The sequence below is a fragment of the Chiloscyllium plagiosum genome, unplaced genomic scaffold (assembly GCF_037043375.1).
Source record: "Chiloscyllium plagiosum isolate Xiang-an unplaced genomic scaffold, Cpla_swu_hap1 HiC_scaffold_1, whole genome shotgun sequence".
NCBI lineage: Eukaryota > Metazoa > Chordata > Chondrichthyes > Orectolobiformes > Hemiscylliidae > Chiloscyllium > Chiloscyllium plagiosum.
This window is the reverse complement of record NW_028270139.1, coordinates 155,427,705-155,448,291: the sequence shown is the minus strand read 5'-3', so window position 1 is coordinate 155,448,291 and position 20,587 is coordinate 155,427,705. Positions and strand designations below refer to the sequence as shown.

The following is a 20,587-nucleotide window of genomic DNA, read 5'->3' as shown; positions in this document are numbered from 1 at the left end:
GGGCAATTCCCTCCAAGTCAGTTACTTTGGGAATTCTGCATATTCCCAGCATGCAATGCAGGATGAACTACTGCACAGGTTATCTGGCCACTGGAGTATCTGGGCTCATCTGTGTCTTAGTGATCTTAGTTCTGAGAAAACATTATCAGGGAACACCAGAGGGTGCTCTGCTGTTCTTCATCAAAATAACACAGTGGGTAGAATCGAACAGGGTCTAAGCGACTTACACTGAGATGCGTGGCAGAACTGGACAAGAAGTAAAGTTCCATCTTGAAGAGGGGAACAACGTGCGCCATCTTTTATGCTTTGACAAACGGTGTGGTGAGATTCTCGCTCATCAGTGGCAAATTGCCAATTAATGGTGATAATCGCTGGTACAGTGTCTGACCAAACTCGGTGAATAAGCTCAGTGTTGGGAAAACTTTGGCCACATATACCCCATGTCAGCCTCCAAGAACGCTCACTTAAGGGATGCTTGTGCCTTTCACTGTCGCTCTTGGGCTGCACCAGCAACTGCTATTGGATTGCTACAGGGAGGACACTGGGTGCCTAGCTGTCACCTTAACCCACCTCGGGGATCTGACCAGGCTCCATCTCCTAGCTCTTTATATTCTCATAGCACTTCATCACTTTGAGCCTACTTGGTTACTCACAGCATCCCTGCCTTGCCTTGTCATTTTGTGCTTTGCCCCCTTAGTCAGAAAGACCAGGTTCATCATGTGACCTTGTTGTGCCATTTTGCACAGACAGGAAGCTCACCATATTTGTTAACAGGGAGACAGTCTTCACTCCTGACACTCAAGGATATGGGGCAAGTGCAGGAAATTGATACTTATTGGGCCTTCAGTGTTAGTTAATGCCAGTGCAGACTCAATGGGCCAAACGACCTTTTCTGCTCTGTATGATTCTCAGGGGGTCCACCAATAAATTAAAGGCAGCCTCAGATATGACTCATGGTGTTCAGAGTCAGGATCCTCTCCTCATAACGGCGAGAATCTAACTGACAGGCAGCCCATTGCAATGCAATCTGTGTGCCTCTTTCTGAGTCTTTTTACACCCTCTGGTCTGTACATACTTGCTTACTGTGACCTACCTATACCGCTTGTAAAAAAAGCTTTTTACTGTTATTTGGTACACGTGACAATTAAGTAACTAATCAAACCACACCCCATTACTCCATCTTGACTCTTTCTGCTTTACATTGAGCTCATTTCCTCACGGAATGAGAATAAAAGTAAGACATTGAGGGAGATGAAAGTGAGTGGCACACTATTACTGTCAGTGCAGTTGGAGAGATGTCCTCAGTGAGTGAGTTGGCGTTGCAAAGGATATGCTGGGTTATTGGTGTTGGAGGTTGGCATGGGTGAGAGTGGGTTGCAGAGGTGTTGGTTGGTGATAGTGAGAGAACATGAGCCTTGGTGGGAGGTGGTTACGGCAGCGGATAGAGAAAGAGTGTGAGGCATGGGAGAGAAGATGATGGACCACATCCTGCTGTGGAGAAAGACATTGACATCCTCCCTAGGCATTCCCCAGACGGTTGAGACTGCTTTGACCTGGAGTGGCAACCTCGGAACAAGCTGGCATGATGTGACATGTGATCTCCACTCTTGACCCTGGGGGAAGCCAAAGTCCCACCTGAGCACCATCCCATCCAGCAGGATCCACGCCCACACGCCCACGCCCTTTTCCCTGCCTGCCATGTATGGTTCAAATGTCAGGAACTGTGTCGAGCTGACAGCACTTTTCCAGGTACACAACAGGCTTTTTAAAGATGACATGGGATGTTAGTGAATTCCAGAACATTCGTTGAGTTGTCCCAGTATGATGGTACAGAAGTTGGACGTTTGAGATACCAGAGGAAACGCATAGTTACTCAATGAGACAATCTTGGTAAAATACAATGGGAGTTGAAAGGATCGATGCCTGAAAATACATGAGGGATTTATGCCCAAAACATTGATTCTCCTGCTCCTCAAATGCTGCCAGCCAAGCTGCGCTTTTCAAGCACCACATTCTTGACTCTGATCTTCAGCATCTGCAGTCCTCACTTTCTCCCAGTTGAAAATACAGGGGGAGTCTCTCAGTGAAAAACCTTCTGAAAAACCCAACACAACACGGACTTAGTCAAAAACAAATAAGATTCATCCCAATGGGATCTGAGAGAGAAATTGGGATCTTGGGTTAACGTCTTATCTGAAAGGTTAAAAACCAGACAACACCAGGTTATAGTCCAACAGGTTTAATTGGAAGCACTAGCTTTCGGGGCACCGCTCCTTCATCAGGTGGTTGAGACACTGTCAGTGCTCCCTCAGTTACTGCAATAGGACTGTCAGCCTATAATATGTACTGAAGATGTTTGAGTGGGAATTAAACCCATTTTCTCTTAGAGGCAAGAGTGTCACACACTGAACTTTGACTCAGTGAAGAGGGGTATAAAGCTACAACAAATACCTTTAAAGACAGGCTGAATAGGCTGGGACTATTTTCCCTGGATTTTGGAGGGGTGACCATATATAGGTTTATAAACTCATTGAGGGGTATGGATAGGGTGAATAGACAAGAGCTTTTCCTGGGAGTAGGGGGAGTCCAAAACCAGAGGGCATAGGTTTAAGGTGAGAGGGAATAGATTTGAAAGGGACCTAAGGGGCAACTTTTTCACACAGAGGGTGGTGCATATATGGAATGAGCTGCCAGAGAAGGTAGAGACTGACACAATTATAATGTTTAAAAGGCATCTGGATGGGTCTGTGAATAGAAAGCGTTTAGAGGGATATCGGCCAAATGCTGCCAAACGGGAGTAGATTAATTTCGGATCGCTGGTCAGCAGGGATGAATTGGACTGAAAGGCCTGTTTCCATGCTGTATAACTCTATGACTCTTAGTAATGAAAGACCTTGGGCAGCGAACAGAATTCCATTGAGATATCAGTGTGAAAACAGCCCCCAATTTCCAATGCTGTCAAACTACAGATCACCTTTACCAGGCTGCACCAATAGGAGATTATTAAGTGTAGTTTTAGCTTGGGGGGGCACAGGAAGCTGTGGGTGGGGTGCAAGGAGGCGCATGCTCAATGGTCCTGAGACTCACTGCCTGGAATCAGGGGTATATTGCCACCAGGAAAAGATAAAATAGTTCATCCAGATGAGAACAAAATGAAGACGGACCTTAAGGTTCATAATTGGTCACATGAGAAAGTAAGAACACTCTTCCCTTGAGATGTCTTTACCATTTGTGGCCGCATCGTGGCTGATATCTTCCCTTAGCTCCAACCTTTCAACCCTACCCTCTCAATATTTCCTTACTTTAGTGCCCAAAATCTATCAACTTCTGACCTGAAAATGACGACAAAATAAGCCGTTTGGCCTTTGCTTCTGCTCCATCATTCCATGGGCTCATGCCCAATTTGACTGAGGCTTTAGTTCCACTTTCTTACCCAATCATCCCCAATGTCCTTTAAGTCCCTTAATGGTAAATCTACTCAATGGCTGAACATCCGCAGCTGTCTCAGGCACAGAATTCTAAAGATCTGCTGCTCTTTGAGTGAAGACATTTCTCCTCTTCTCCATACAAAAACATGAAAACATAAGATCAAAGAGCAAAAGTAGACAATTCAGCCTCTCAAGGCTGCTCTACAATTTGATACAATCTCATCGTAGCTTCAAACCTCCCTTTCCTGCCTGTTCTCCATAATCCTGCAATGAGGGGATCTCCTCACTCAGAGAGTTGTGAACCTGTGGAATTCTACACCACAGAAAGCTTTTGGGGCCAGTCATTAGATATATTCAAGAGGGAGCTGAATAAAGGGATCAAGGGGTATGTACAGAAAGCAGGAATTGGATACTGAGAGTGCCTCATCGGCCATGATCATATTGAATGGTAGTGCATGCCCGAAGGGACCAAATGGCCTACTCCTGCACCTATTTCCTATGTTTCACACCATTATTCATTAAAAATCTGTATACCTCCTCCTTAAATTTACTCAAATGTCCTAGCATTTGTTGTTTTTGTCAAATGAAATCAGAACTTAGAATTCCTACAGAGTGGAAACAGGCCCTTCAGCCCAGCAAGTCCACACCGACCGTCCAAAGAGTAACCCACCCCCTCGTTTCTCTACAGTAGCCCTGACTAATGCACCTAACACTATGGGCAATTTAGCATGGCCGATCCAACTAATCTGCACATCTTTGGATTGTGGGAGGAAACCGGAAACCCACACAGATACAGGGAGAATGTGCAAACTCCACACAGACAGTTGTCCGAGGCTGGAATCGAACCCAAGTCCTTGTCACTGTGAGGCTGCAGTGCTAGCCACTGTGACACACCCCTTCCCCCCCCCCCCAATAAGCCTAACATGATTTGAACACACAATCTTCTGATCTGGAGTCAGACGTGCTACCGTTGAGCCAAAAACCCACACCCTCCAAAATAAAACACAACACGACAATAAATGAATCCGTTGCTACTAGCCAAGTCGAGCTGTTGTAACCAGCACACAATTTTGTCTGGCATCCATTGTACTTTGGAATAATGAATTCCACAGATTTGAGAAAATAGCCAATCCTTTTCTTTAACTGAGACTATGCCCCTGTGCGCTGGTTTCCCAAGTCAGCCTCTCCCCTGTCAATCTCCTCAAGACTTTTATTGTTCCAGTTAGAGCAGAGGAAGCAAGGGTGGCATTTTGAAACTCCAAGGAATACTGACTGCAATTACTCAATCTCTCCCCATCAGACAATTCCCATCGAACTGTTCCAGTGAGCAACTTTAATGTTTGAAAATCAAATGTAGAGTTTGTTGATTCAAAATAAAGCAGTGATGTGTTACAGTCATCAAACATCAAATGAATGTTCATTTAATTACATTTTTACTTAATGCCATTCATCTGAAGCACTGGATTAAGGTTCTATGCCTGGATTTAATGAGGGGAAATGGCATTTCAGTCTATGTTCCAAAATGGTTGTTTTTATTTTCATCTCCTGCATAAGGTTTGGTTCTTTTACGTGGAGAACTGGATTTATCTTCAGGTTAGAGGGCTAATTATTAAGATTTATAGGCAATGAATATCACAATGTTCAGAGAATGAAAAAAGCTTGAGTAGGTGTCTAAATTGGTCAGGGAGGAGTGATTAAACGCTCTGAAGGGGGCAAACATTAAAACCACAAAAGGAAGACTTCTTTTATGTACAGAGTGAATGGAATTTGCAAAGAGAAGTTATCAATTTCTTGCTCCATATATGAACAGGCAGTTAAAGTGAAAGAGCTGAATGTAAATGATTTCACAGAATTGTAATGTTGCAGAAGGGAAGCTATTTAACCGATCTGCCTGAGTGCTGATATTTTACTTGCAGTGGGAGTAGCCAACACCTGATTACCTAGGTTACCAGGCAAGCCTAGGGAGCTGGACTCAGGGAAAATGAGCTTCAGAGATCTCTTGGGGCCATGAACCCCAACCCTACGCCATGGTCCCTTCTCCCCCTGACCTTTCCAGTCATTCCAAAGCCCTTGCCCACTGTTCAACACTCATCCCCCTTCATCCTTGACCCTATTATCCCAACTTCAAAGATGAGCAGGGTCACCCTGCAGTTCCAGCAGTGGCCACAGGCAGTGTAGGGGCATGAGAGTTGACACGAATTGGCACAACCTCATCTTGTTGAATGGCGGAGATCAAGCCTGAAGCCAATTAAAGGGCTATCACCAGTTTAATGACTAGCCAGGCAAGCAAAGCTGTGTTCATTCCAAACTTATATTTGAAGAGATGGGACCACTAACCCCTTGAGTGTAAAATGCAACTGATTGTTATAACCCCAGGCCACTCAGCCCTTGAGTTTGTTCCATAACTCATTTAGTCTGCAGATATCTGTGACTTGACTCTAATTACTTCCCTCTGCTGCAAATTTTGTTTTATTCTCACCCAACAACAATCTATCACTCCTAGTCTGAAAATTTGAATTGACACTGCATCCACTGGTGCAGTAGAGAATTCAGATTTCCACTATTCTTCATGCAGAAAAAAATTCTAGTTCAGTCCAATATTAAGATTTTGACTCTATTTTTTCCCATACATCTCAAAGGCATGAGACAATGGGAACACATTTATCAAAGACAGAATTGAACAGAGTTAAAAATCACACAACACCATGTTATAGTCCAACAGGTTTAATTGGAAGCACACTAGCTTTCGGAGCGACACTCCTTCATCAGGTGATAGTGCTATCACCTGATGAAAGAGCATCGCTCCAAAAGCTAGTGTGCTTCCAATTAAACCTGTTGGACTATAACATGGTGTTGTGTGATTTTTAACTTTGTACACCCCAGTCCAACACCGGCATCTCCAAATCAGAATTGAATAGGGCCTTGATTTCTGTATTTCCCCTGAATGTTAGTATCTCTGACAGTGCAGCACTCTTCTCAGTACGACCCAAGAGGATCAGTCTGCATTATTGCTTGCCAAGCCTTTGGAGTTGGCTCGGATCTCTTAACCATTGAGCAGTTTGTCTTTCTAACTGGCACATCCCTCCCCCATGGTTTTGGAGTAATTGCAGGCACTGGATGGCTACTATCAAGAGTCATAGAGTCCTACTGTCATACAGTACAGGAAGCAAACCCTTCAGTCCAACCAGTCCATGCCAACAATATTGCCAAACTAAACAATTCCCAACTTCCCGCGCTTGGCCCAAATCTCTCTAAACTTTTTCTGTTCATGAACTTTGCCAAATATTTTTTAAACATTGTAAGTGCACCTGCATCCATCACTTTCTCTACAAATCACTCTCTGTATAAAAAGTTGCCCCTCAAAAGTTGTCCTTTCTAAATCTTTCTCCTCTCTCCTTAAAAATATGCCCCTTCGTTTTGAACTCGCCGACCCTAGGGAAAAGACCCTTGTCATTCACCTTATCTATCCCCCTCATGATTTTATAAACCATAATAAGGTAACTCCCCTCAATTTCCAATGCACTAGTGAAAAACATCTGAGACTTTCCAGTATATTTTTAAATCCATTCCCAGCAACATCCTGGTAAGTTTTTTCTGAACACACCCCAGTTTGATAGTATCCTTCCCTTAATATGGTGACCAGAAGTGCACACTGCACTCAAGAACAGGCATATATGGGCGGCACAGTGGCTCAGTGGTTAGCACTGCTGCCTCACAGGTTCAATTCCCATCTTAGGCAACTGTCTGTGTGGAGTTTGCACATTCACCCAGTGTCTGCGTGGGTTTCCTCCGGGTGCTCTGGTTTCCTCCCACAGTCCAAAGATGTGCAGGTTAGATGAATTGGCCATGCTAAATTGCCCGTAGTGTTAGGTGCAGGGCTAAATGTAGGGGAATGGGTCTGGGTGGGTTGCTCTTCAGGGGGTCAGTGTGGACTTGTTGGGCCGAAAGGCCTGTTTCCACACTGTAGGTAATCTAACCCATCTAATCTAATGTCCTGTGCAACTAATCCGGAGACCCTATTAATGTTCTGAGGGTCCAAGTTGAAATGCTTTTTGGGAAGGAGATCTGCCGTCCTCGCCTGGCCTGGCCTACGTGCGATTCCAGACCCACAGCAATGTGGTTGACTTTTAACTGCCATCTGGGCAATTAGGGATTGGCACAAAACAATGGTCTATGCAGCGGCACCCTCATCCCATGAATGACTAAAGAAACAGATTCACTAACCTGATGGGAAATTCAGCTATCACTGTGTGGCTGGTTCAAAGCAGCCAGTTAAAAGAAGATTAACTATTAAACCTGCACAGTGAAATAGTTTTATTACAGAGGATGCAATAAAATGAGAGCATTTACAGAGAATGAAACTCCAATGTATTGGATGGATAAGGGGATTTGTGTTGTCTGCCTACTGAACAAAAGAAAACACATACAACTGTAACCTAGTACCCTTTAGGGAAGCACGTGGATTGTGAGAATGTTTGCTTGCTATCAGGTTTAGTGCTGAGTTAGTTGTGCATTCATTCTGTAGCCTGGAATAAGGAGGAAGCAAGATTAGTCTATGTTCTACCCTCCCCTTGGTTTACTGTGACTGGTGACAACCTCTTTGTTTTGGCGTGGCTAGTGCACAAAGGAACTCTTGCTTGCTGCCCATGAATAAGGCACAAGTAGAAAACATAACAGCCGAGAGGTCAGGCTAGGATGCAGGCATCCTCTGTTTTATTAATTGGGGTATAAATCAGAAGGCTACAGACAGAGGAGCAGGAACAGGCCATTTAGCCCAGTCTGCTGAGCCATTCAATAAGATTATCGCTAATCTGATCATTGAGAACTCCACTCTCCTGCCTTTTTATCACGGGTAAAAACAAGGACTGCAGATGCTGGAAATCAGAGTCTAGATTGGAGTGGTGCTGGAAAAGCACAGCAGGCCAGGCAGCATCCGAGGAGCAGGAGAATTGACGTTTCGGGTAAAAGCCCTTCATCAGGAATAGAGGCAGGGTGCCTGCAGAGTGGGGAGATAAGTGAGAGGGGGGAGTGGGGGTCGGGAGGAAGTAGCATAGAGTACAATAGGTGAGTAGGGGTGGGGATGGAGGTGATAGGTCAGAGAGGAGGGGGGGAAGGTAGCAAAGAGTACAATGGGTGAATGGGGGTGGGGATGAAGGTGATAGGTCAGAGAGGAGGATGGAGTGGATAGGGGAAAGGAAGATAGGCAGGTAGAACAGGTCATGAGGGTGGTGCTGAGCTGGAAGGTTGGAGCTGGGGTTGAGGTGGGGGAAGGGGAAATGAGGAAACTGGTGAAATTCACATTGATGTCCTGGGGTTGAAATGAGGCGGAATATGAGGCGTTCTTCCATCCCCACCCCCATTCACCTATTGTACTCTATGCTACTTTCTCCCCGCCCCCACCCCCCTCTCATTTATCTCTCCACTCTGCAGGCACACTGCCTCTATTCCTGATGAAGGGCTTTTGCCCGAAACGTCGATTTTCCTGCTCCTCGGATGCTGCCTGACCTGCTGTGCTTTTCCAGCACCACTCTAATCTAGACTCTGCCTTTTTATCATGACCCTTGAGTCATTTACAGAGACTTGCCAACTTTAAGGGGGTTTAAATGGTCATTGGATAGACATATGGATGAAAATGGAATAGTGTAGGTTAGATGGGCTTCAGATTGGTTTCACAGGTCGGTGCAACATCGAAGGCTGAAGGGCCTGTACTGAACTGGAATGTTCTATGTTCTATGAGATTATCAGGTGTTGGGGGCGAAACACATGATTGCATCAGGATCTCAAGCTGAAGAAAACCTTTCTCCTCCTGGAAGGTACTGTCCGAAGCTCTGGTGGAGGCACATACAATTGTGCCATTTATGTGGGAACTGGTTTAGCAACTTAAAAAAGAAGAATGTAGGACTACAGGGAGAAGACCAGGGAATGGCTCAAGGGCTCTGCTCCTTTGGAGAGCCAGCGCAAATATGACTAATGGAATGGGATCCTTCTATGCTGTCACTGAACTCTATAAATTGCTCTTCAGGCCTCAAAGAAGTATTGAGGACAATTCTAGTTCAAGAAATGTGTCAAGGTCTAAACCAGAGTAGAGTCTGGCCCAATCCCAGTGATATGTTACTCTGGACAACAGGTTCTAGTTATGGAAAGCAATTCAACAGAGTAGGACTGCTCGCCCTTGAGTTGAATATTCCCAGACAACTGCGGTAGGTCTGGTGATAATGAGGAGGAGAGGAACCATTTCTGACACTTGCCTGAAGAACCCACTAATGGATAGGGATGCCAATCTGCTAACTACGAACCCAGTTAGGGTCCACGCTCCACCCAGTTTGTTCCTGACATTGAGGTTCCAAAGCCCGTGGAAATATCCAGTCCTTGGGAAGGCAAGAGCTTAAGATGTGACATGGTTGATGTTTCCAAGATGATTAGAGGCTGGATTTGGGCCAATGCAAGGATAGGTCTTCTCTCCGGCCAATGGCCAAGGGGACAGATTAAAAATCATTGGCAAAATGGCTGAAAGGGGAGATGAAAGGAAAAGACTTTATTCAGAGAACTCTTGGCATCAGGAACACTCCACCTGGGGTCTGTCTCCGATAGAGTTTAGAAGGATGAGGAGGATCTGATTGAAACCTACAGAATACTGAGAGGCCTGGATATAATGGACGTGGAGAAGGCGAGACCCCAGGACACAGCCTCAGAGTGAAGGGGTGACCCTTTAGAATTGAGATGAGGAGGAATTTCTTCAACCAAAGGATGGGGAATCTGTTGTTGCTGAAGTAGGCTGTGGAGGCCAAGTCATTGAGTGTATTTAAGACAGAGATAGATAGATTCTTGATTGGTAATTGGATCAAAGGTTATGGGAGAAAGCAGGAGGATGGGGTTGAGAAACATATCAACCATGATTGAATGGTGGAGCAGAACCGCTGGGCCGAATGGCCTTCTTCTGTTCTTATATCCTATGGCCTTACAGTCTTATGGTCCAACTGAAAAGGTAATATAAGCTAAAATAGAATAGAAGCAAGTAATCTAAAAGGAATTTGGTGATGACAAAAATCTTGCAAAGGTAAGGTCACCATCATCCCACTCCCTCATTAGAGTTGGTGGCTTAACCTGAGGCTCACCTCACCTGAGGTGAGATGAAAGGTTGAGAAGGAGAGTCCTTCATGATAATCTCAGCTGGTGTGGGAATTCATCCCGTGCTGTTGTGATCACTCTGCACTGCAAGACAGACATCCAGCCAACTGAGCAGAAGTGGGTACTGCAGATGCTGGAGATTAGAGACAAGATTAGAGTGGTGCTGGAAAAGCCCTTCATCATTCCTGATGAAGGACTTGTGCCTGAAACATTGATAATCCTGTTCCTCGGATACCGCCTGGCCTGCTCTGCTTTTCCAGCACCACTCTCATCTTGACCCAGCCAACAGAGCTCACCGGCCCCTTCTTACAAATGAAGTACAGTTGTGGGACCAAGCATGGCTAAACTTTGAAAGGACTGGCAAGTTGGACCGAATTACTTCTTTATCTATCAAGCTGGTGACACAGTAAGAGTGCAACAGGAGCCTGAAGCTCATCGACTCCTTCCAATTTACTTTCTTTTCTCTCTTTTTTCCTAAGCTTTTTTTAATGTTTCCATTTATGATGGTACCTCACGTTTACTTTTAACGACTTCGGTGGACGGTCTCTCCTCCTGGCACAACAGCCTGGAATAGTGATATAGGCCTGGGGCCTAACGGGGCAGTCTCCCAGTGTGGTGGTCTTGTCCAGGAGGAGTAGTCTCAGTCTGGCATGGTGGTCTTGTCCTGGTGTGGAGGTCTTCTTCTGCAGCTTCAGGGTCTTCCAGCAGCTGGTTGTGAAGGTCTAGTTGACATAGATGTCTCGTCTGGGCATGGTAGGGTAGTCTCGGTCCAGCCCTGCGTGGTGTTCTCTGCTCAGTTTTCCAGGCGTACCCCGAACCCAGGAGCAGTTAGTTGAACTGTAATGAACTCTTGCTTCTTTTTTCTTATTATTTGTGACTTCTGTCATTAATTAAGGTACCGTGTATGGCAATGTACAAAACTTTTCAATGTCTTTGTTGTAAACACACAAGAGACAATAAATTGCTATTCTATTCTATTATATACAATATTCTGTCCAGTGCCATATGTTTGAAGTGAATGCAGAGTTCCGCATCCTTGCTTCAGCTCTCCTGCCCTCTAGTGTTAATAGCCTTTACTCTCTCATCCACATTTAGAGGACGCTTAGCTGCAATTTCCGCCATCCACAGTGAGATGCCACAACAAAACATATGTTCCCCTCCCCTCCCTTGTCAGCCTTTCACAGAGACCATTCTCCCTGGGACACCCTGGTCCACTCCTCCTTCACTCCGAACACGCCCCGCATCCTCATGACACCTTTCCTTGCAAGTGCAGAAGGTGTAACACCTGTCCGTTTACCTCCTCAGTATCCAAGGCCCCAAACACACCTTCCAGGTGAAGCAGTGCTTCACCTGTACTTCACACAATCTGCCTTCGCTGGTCTCCTCGACATTGGGGGAACAAAACGTAGACTGGGTGACCGCTTTGCAGAACATCTACGTTCTGCCCACAAAAAAGACCTTGAGCTTCCTGTCACTTTAACACACCACCCAGTTTCCTGGCCAACATCTCTGTCTTAGCACCTCATTCTCCACTTGGGAACTTCACAGCCTTTTGGACTCATTGCTGAGTTCAACAATTTTAGGATTTGAGGCACTTCCTCCCATATCCGTATCCCAACCCCCACATAACAGGCCTTTTATCACATGGTCTGCTGTTACGCACACCCCTTGTTAGCCAATAATAGACCCCATGAGCAGCCATTCATTTGCCTAGACTGACCGTTATCCACTCCTTTGTCTGTCTAACTGTTTTATTGGATTCTGTCCCCACCTGTCATTTATGCCTTACCCCTGGCCCCACCTTGTCTTCTAAAATAAAAACCAACCTTTTCACAGCTACCATTAGTTCTGAGGAAGGGTCACTGGATCTGAAACATTAACTCTGATTTCTCTCCACAGAGGACGAGGCTCCTGCTGAGCCTTTCCAGCATTTTCTGTTCTATTTTCATTCTGTGGGCTCCTGCCAAAAGGCCAGTCACTTGGACACGATGACCAACAGAGCTGGTCAAATCTTTGAGGTGTAAATCGGGACACTGAAGTAGACAAGAAATAAAAAGCCAGTGCAAGACAAACCAAACACAATCTTTTCATGCCACTCACCATGAGGTCTTGACGTGTTTGAAAGGAATTGATGTAATTGACATAATGTGAGTACTCCATCTGGCTGAGAATAGCTGTCATACAGGCCACAAAATTACTCTAGAAAAGAAAATGGAAAATGGATTGTAAGCAGGACATGTCATCACCTTCAAAACATAGACAACAACAGATTTCTGACAAAACATACCATTTTGTGATACAATATAAGATGTGTGGTAAGTCCAACAGGACTGGGGGCAACAGATTACTTTTCCATTGACTTATGTCATTTTGCAGACTAGTTAGTTGTGACCAATTGCTATGAATGACCAAAACTATTACTGTTGCTTTTCTCTCAGGGGGTCATGAGTATTTTTGGAAGTCTCTTCCCAGAAAACGTGGTGGAAGCAGAGTTGTTGAACATCTTTAAGGCAGGGGTAGAGATACTCCTGTCAAGCAAGCGGTTTTTGAAAGGTGATTAGGGACGGGCAGGAATGTGGATTCGAAGTGACAATCAGGTCAGTCGTGATCTTACAGAGTTGTGAAGCAGACTGCAAGACCTGGATAGCCTACTCCTGCTCCTGATTCACATGTACATGCACATGTATGTAACCTCTAATTCTTTGGTTCTGATGTATCAAGCTCATCCATTATTAGGATAAATTGTGTCAATTGACCAATTGGTTAATGTGGGGACAAGAAAAGTTTTGCAATTAACCCATCGACTTAATTCTCTAAAGCTTGTCCCCATCTACACGGCCCACCATCTACGAGATCTAAGTCAGGAGTGTGATGGAATACTCCCCACCTGACTGGATGGGTGCAGCTCCAATTCCACTTAAGAAGATTGACACCATCCAGGACAAAGCAGCAAAGTTGATTGGCACTGCATCCAGCGCCTTCAATGTTCACAAGACACATGAGAACATCACCACCTCTATGTACCTCTGCAAGCCACAAAACATCTTGACTTGGAAATTATTGTTGCTGCTTCACTGTTGCTGGGTCAAAATCTTAGAGTTCCCTTCTCACCAGCATGGTGAGTTTACCCACATCTCAAGAAAGTCGCTCACCTTTGCAAGGCAATTAGGGATAGGCAGCAAATGAGGTCCTAGCTGGTGAAACCCATATCCCATTGGGAAATATTTAAACATTTTGATGCCAAACCAACCATTATCAGATTACAGGCTGAATATCTGCAAGAACAGATAAGCCAGGATTTTGTCTCATTGTGTTTCTTGTGCAAACCTTTGCACAAGTTGTAGCTGTGAAATTTGTCTTCAAAAACTTATGTTTCATGGGATATCAAAGGGATCTGAAGGAACAATTAAAATGTGAAGAATCTTGAAATGGTTTTCTTTTATGCATCTTAATTCCCTGGAGAAGAACGTCTTACAGAATATTAAGAATGATATTTCAAGGAGTCTTTTCTGTAAAATGGCAGCTGGTTGCTCCTTTCCTATATTTCATAATCATTTTGTAATTCTTGCAGTTGCTGCAGACCAAGTCAAATTGGGGCAGCCGGTCCAGAGAGCTTTCTATCCATCACAAGTATTGGTCCAAGACACGACTGCAATGAATCAGAGAATTCCTACAATCAGGAAGCAGGCCATTCAACTCACACTGATGGTCTGAAGGGCAACCCACCGACACCTTATCCCTGTGGCCCTGCCTTTCCCATGGCCAATCCATCAAGCCTGCACATCTCCAGACACGATGGGCACTTCAGCATGGCCAGTCCACCTAACCTGTACATCTTTGGATTGTGGGAGGAAACCGGAGCACCCGGTAGAAACCCACGCAGACACGAGGCGAGTATGTAAACACCACACAGGCAGTTGCCCAAGGGTCCCTGGTGCTGTGAGGTAGCAGTGCTAACCACTGAGCCACTGTGCCACCCCAATGCCGCAATGGGGCAGCAAGGTTTCCCTCAACCACGTATCACTAAACCGAATGGTATAAACAAAAAGGTTTTGAGTTGGCTGACAATTAGAGGTACATACAAACTATTTAATTCCTGTAATTCTCAGACAATCCTTTGTGACCTCCTTCCTCTGAGTACAAGCTACAAAGAAATCAAATGCTGATTGATTCAGTCGAATTCCTGCACCATTAACGTCAATGATCCTTCACTCTGTGAACTAATAAAGACATTATTCAGTCAATGCATTCACAAGGGTTTTCAGATAGATATGGATCAAAAGGACCACTCATTCAGTAAGATGCTACAATGAGATAGAAATTGTATTGGTTACAAATTGGACAGTTCTATCAAACTACCTGCACTACCATGATAGGTTGAATGTTCTCCTTCTACATTGTAAGATTCTACTCTTACCTGTATACAACAAATACAGGGCAGCACGTTGGCTCAGTGGTTAGCACTGCCAGGTTCAATTCCAGCCTCAGGCAACTGTCTGTGTGGAGTTTGCACGTTCTCCGCGTGTCTGTGTGGGTTTCCTTCGGGTGCTCCGGTTGCCTCCCACAATCCAAAGATGTGCAGGTTAGGTGAATTGGCCATGCTAAATTGCCCATAGTGTTAGGTGCATTAGTCAGGGGTAAATAGGGGAATGGGTGTGTTACTCTTTGGAGGGTTGGTGTGGACTTGTCAGGCCAAAGGGCCTTTTCCATACTGTAGGGAATCTAATCAAGCTACCTCTAAACAGCAATAAAACAAAGAACTGCGGGTGCTGGAAATCAGAGACAAAAGCAGAAATTGCTGTAAAAGCTTTGCAGATCCAGCAGCATCAGTGGAAAGAAAGCAGAGTTAATGTCGGGTCCTTCTGTCCACAGATGCTGCCAGGCCTGCTGAGCTTTTCCAACATGTTCTATTTATGTGACCGTCTTTGAAAGACAGAATGATGAACTCCTGCTCCTATTCTCTATGTCTGTGTGAAGTCTATAGGAGCACAGGGATCACAGTTGCTCAGTAGATCATGACCTCGCCTCAAGTTTCAGATCCTGATCTTTAGTTACTGTTTTCCTTGGTTTACTGAAAGCAGAGCTTCGTGTTAGAGGCAGTGATTAATTTCATCATCTAGAATGGCCTTTATTGAGAGGAATCAGATAATCTCCCATCTGTTCCACACCTTCTTGCCGCTCCACGTGCAATGCTAATCTCAGAATTAGCTTTTGCTATTTTCAGCTCATTTCAAAGTTACAAGTTATTTCCAGCCCAGTAGATCCATCCTGGGGAGTATGCTTGACATAAACACAGAAAGCAGCAGCAGGAATAGGCCATTCAGTCCTTTGAGCCTGTTCCACCATTCAGTAAGATCATGGCTGATCATTCAATTCAATGTCCTGTTTTCATTTTGGACTCTTGTACTCTTTGATCCTTATAGCCCGAACAACTACACCAAATTGAAAACATGCAATGCTTTGCCCTCAACTAGGAATGGCTCAGTGGTTAGCACTGCTGCCTCCCAGTGCCAGGGACCCAGGTTCAATTCCAGCCTCGGGCGACTGTCCAGTGTCTGCATGGGTTTCCTCTAGGTGCTTTGGTTTCTTCACACAGTCCAAAAATGTGCAGGTTAGATGGATTGGCCACGCTGAATTGTTCTGCTGTGTCCGGGGGTGTGCAGGTTGGGTGGTTGGACATGCTGAATTGCTTTGTTGTTCCAAGGATGTGCAGGTTAGATGTATTGGCCATACTGAATTGCTCTGTAGCATCCAGGGACTTGCAGGTTAAGTTGATTGGCAATGCAGAATTGCTCTGTTGTGTCCAGGGATGTGGAGGTTGGGTGAATTTGCCATGCTGAATTGCTCTGTATTGTCCACAAATGTGCAGGTTAAGTGGATTGGCCATGCTGAATTGCTCTGCCGTGTCCAGGGATGTGCAGGTTGGGTGAATTGGCCATGTTGAATTGCTCTGTAGTGTTCAGGGATGTGCAAGTTGGGTGGACTGGCCATGCTAAATTGCTCTGTAGTGTTCAGGGATGAGCAGGTTGGGTGGATTGGACATGCTGAATTGCTCTGTTTGTCCAGGGATGTACAGGTTAGGTGTATTGGCCATGCTGAATTGCTCTGTCATGTCAATGGATGTGCAGGCTGGGTGGATTGGCCATGCTGAATTGCTCTGTAGTGTTCAGGGATGTGCAGGTTGGGTGGATTGGCCATGCTGGATTGCTCTGCCGTGTCCAGGGATGTGCAGGCTAGCTGGGTTGGCCATGGGAAATATGGGGGCATGGGGACAGAGTGGGATTCTCTTCGGAGGATTGGTGCAGACCCGATGGGCCAAATGGGCTCTATCTGCATTATAGGGATTCTATGAACTGAATTTTATGGCAACAAATTCCACAGACTCACCATCTCTGGGCGAAAACATTTCTCCCACTCTTCCTCATGTGATCCTAGAGATAGAATTACACCTTTCTCCTGTGTTTAAATAGCTTCCCTTCAAATGCATCTTGGCCATTCTTCTCAACTATTCCTTGTGAATTCTGCGTGGCAACATTTCTCTGTTTCTGAAATGTCTCCTGAATTCCCGATTTCATTTATCAATATTGTATCTGTAAAGTTCTATTTTTATTTCTAAGTTAAAAAAAACCTTTTCTGCCTGTACCCTGTCAAATTCTTTCATTGTCGTTGAGTTTAACTTCCTCACGCGACCTGATTCTTTCAGAAAAATAGTGACTGGCACCTCTAGCCTTTTGAGACAAGTGAGTTTGAGATCCCTTTGTGTTGTGTCTGATGAAGTGGTGCTGCCTCAATTTACCTCAAAATGGCCCGACTCATGTTTTTGCTCTGATTTCTCCAGACCGAGGAGATAATTCCTCTGCAACATGATTCCTTTCATTTTCCCATTTCAACAGCTTGTTTAGAACAACCTGCGACCATCAGACCATAGGAGCCAAAGTAGGCCATTCGGCCCATCGAGCCTGCTCTGCCATGCAATGAGATCATGGTTGATCTGATCACCCTCATCTCTACCTTCCTGCCTTTCCCCCGTAACCCTGATTCCCACACAGATTAAAAATCTGTCTCAGTATACTTAATAATTTGGGAACCCAATCAAGTAAGGGGCAAGCTAGTTGACTTATCCTCGGAATTTAACCCTTTGAGCCTTGGTATAAGCCCAGAAGAACGTGCACTTCATGCCCAGCCTGTGCAGTTTGCCTGGCATCAGGCAGACGATGGTTTCAAAAGCTAAAAGCAGTCCTGAGAAAGCCAGAAAACTTACTGATAAGGCTGAGAGGAAGACAGGGCGGCAGGCACCTCATGTATAGCATAGATCCTGGCATGGACCAGTTGGGCTGAATGGCCTGTGTGCCTATTCTGCCTAAATTCTAAGTAAAAATGAAAAGGCCTGGCACATTCCCGTGCAGTGTGCCCATCATCAACGGAGTCACCACTCAGTCGAGTCTCCTCCAACCCTATGTCAATGAGGTACTAAATTGCTCTTCGTGAAGTGTTCCTTTTATTAGCCAATAAATCAGAGGTCAGAGCTGCTATCAGCACTTATTTTATAGTCACTGCCATCTTTTTTATTCAATTCATTTTGAAAAATGGCCCAGACTTCTGATGGAAAGACGCACCGCAGTAAAGGTGGTGGGAGCAGTTTGATGGCGCTGTCCTTCAAAAGCTTCAAATGAAAACACGATTTCTCAGCAGAATTCTTCAATCCTGTGAAATGGCACAACGGACGCAGACCCCGCCACTGAGACCCCAGCAGTAACTGTGCAGGACCCGAACATATAGGCAGGATTCTCGAAAATCAATGGTGCCTACGCTATTTCTAACAGGAGGACTAACACCACCCCCCCATCATTCAGTCCTCCGCAAACATGAAGGAAAATGCATAAGGGAAGCCTTTCAATATGTCAAACTCGGGCATGAGTAAGCACTTGCATTACACCAGCACCCTTCACAGCCGCGTAATATCTCAAAGCATTTCACAACCAATGAAGTGCCTTTGTTCTAGGATTAGTGGTGCTGGAAGAGCACAGCAGTTCAGGCAGCATCCAAGGAGCAGCAACATCGACGTTTCGGGCAAAAGCCCATCATCAGGAATAAAGGCAGAGAGCCTGAAGCGTGGAGAGAGATAAGCGAGAGGAGGGTGGGAGTGGGGAGAAAGTAGCATAGAGTACAATAGATGAGTGGGGGAGGGGATGAAGGTGATAGGTCAGGGAGGAGAGGGTGGAGTGGATAGGTGGAAAAGGAGATAGGCAGGTAGGACAAGTCCGGACAAGTCATGGGGACAGTGCTGAACTGGAAGTTTGGAACTAGGGTGAGGTGGGAGAAGGGAAAATGAGGAAACTGTTGAAGTCCACATTGATGCCCGGGGGTTGAAATGTTCTGAGGTGGAAGATGAGGCGTTCTTCCTCCAGGCGTCTGGTGGTGAGGGAGCAGCAGTGAAGGAGGCCCAGGGCCTCCATGTCCTCGGCAGAGTGGGAGTTGAACTGCTGTGCTCTTCCAGCACCACTAATCCAGAATCTAGTTTCCAGCATCTGCAGTCATTGTTTTTACCTCGTTTTTGCCTTTGTTCTAACCTAAGCAATGCAGCAGCCAATTGGACACAGAAGGTTTTCAACAATCAGCAATCCTCAGCTAGTTATGGACAAGTGGAGCACAAGGAGAGTCTGTTTGGCCCATCAAGTCTGTACTGGTTCTTTCATACCGTGACTCAGCTACTCCGACCCTGCAACACCCCCACCTCCCACCTCCCACATTCCTGACCCTTTTTCGCCTGCAAGGATGGCCCAATGGCTCAGTGGTTTGCCCTTCTGCCTCTTAGCACCAGGGACCCAGGTTCGTTTCCACCCTCGGGCAGCTGTGTGGAGTTTGCACATTCTCTCCATGTCTGTGTGGGTTTCCTCTGGGTGATTAGGTTTCCTCCCACAGCCCAAAGATGTGGTGGATTGGTCATGGGAAATACAGCATTACAGTGGTAGGGTAGGAGGTGGGACTGGGATGCCCTTGATGGGATGCCCTTGATGGCCCAAGTAGCCTGCTTCCAAACTGTAGGGATTCTATGGTTTCTACAAGAATTAGGGGCATAGAATCACAGAGATGTACAGCATGGAAACACACCACTCAGTGTAACAGGTTCATGATGAACAGATATCCTACATTAATCCAGTCCCAATTGCCAGCACTTGGCCTATATCTCTCCAAGCCCTTACTATTCATATATCCATCCAGATTCCTTTTAAATGTTGTAATTGTACCAACCACCACCACTTCCTCTGGCAACTCATTCCATACACGCACCACCCTCAGTTGCCCCTTAGTTCCCTTTTCAATTTTTCCATGATCACCTTAAACATATGCCCTCTAGTTCTGACTCCCTCAACCCAGGAAAAAGACCTTGACTATTTACCCAATCCATGCCCACCCCCTCCCCCCCCCACCCCCCCATGATTTTATTCACCCCTCAGTCACCGACGCTCCAGAGAAAACAGCCCCAGCTTACTCAGCCTCTCCCTATAGCTCAAACCCTCCAATCCTGGCAGCGACATTGTAAATGTTTTCCGCATCCTTTCAAGTATCACAACATCCTTCTGATAGGCTAAAGAATATGCGATTACACACCGCCCATTCGAAATCCTGAAATCATTGGTTGTGTAAAAACATTTCACTATGGCCAGCTATGTATGAATGGTGAATACATATCAGCCAGAACTCTTCCGCACAGCCCCAACAAAGGCAGCTGCTCAAACTATTGCTGCTGCACTTGGAAGAGTGAGGTCAACTAGTGCTTTTGATTGTGTTCCAACTTCAGATATTGTGTGAACATGAGATCAAGGTCGTGGTGACTCTCAGTGCGAGGCTTAATAATGTCTCAGATCTCCAGTCTCTCCTTTCAGTTTTCCTTTCCTGCCGTTCTCACAGGCTTGTTAAACCTGAGTTTTATTTGTTATAGACCAAGCCAGACCTCCACAAAACATTTCAAGAAGGAAGCGAGTTGTTTTAAGCAGGTGTAACATGGATATTCCAGGAGAGATGTCGCT

General features: G+C 45.5%; 1 protein-coding gene across 2 annotated transcripts in view; it reads right to left on the bottom strand.

Annotated features, from left to right (window-relative positions):
• Window positions 1–20,587, bottom strand: part of LOC122553785 (dedicator of cytokinesis protein 2-like) — a 1,246,386-nt gene that overhangs the window by 485,528 nt on the left and 740,271 nt on the right. For both annotated transcript variants that reach the window (XM_087991733.1, XM_043698147.2), the window contains exon 28: window positions 12,657–12,755. In XM_087991733.1, coding sequence (XP_087847859.1) covers window positions 12,657–12,755 — 99 coding nt within the window. The remainder of the gene's footprint in view (window positions 1–12,656; window positions 12,756–20,587) is intronic.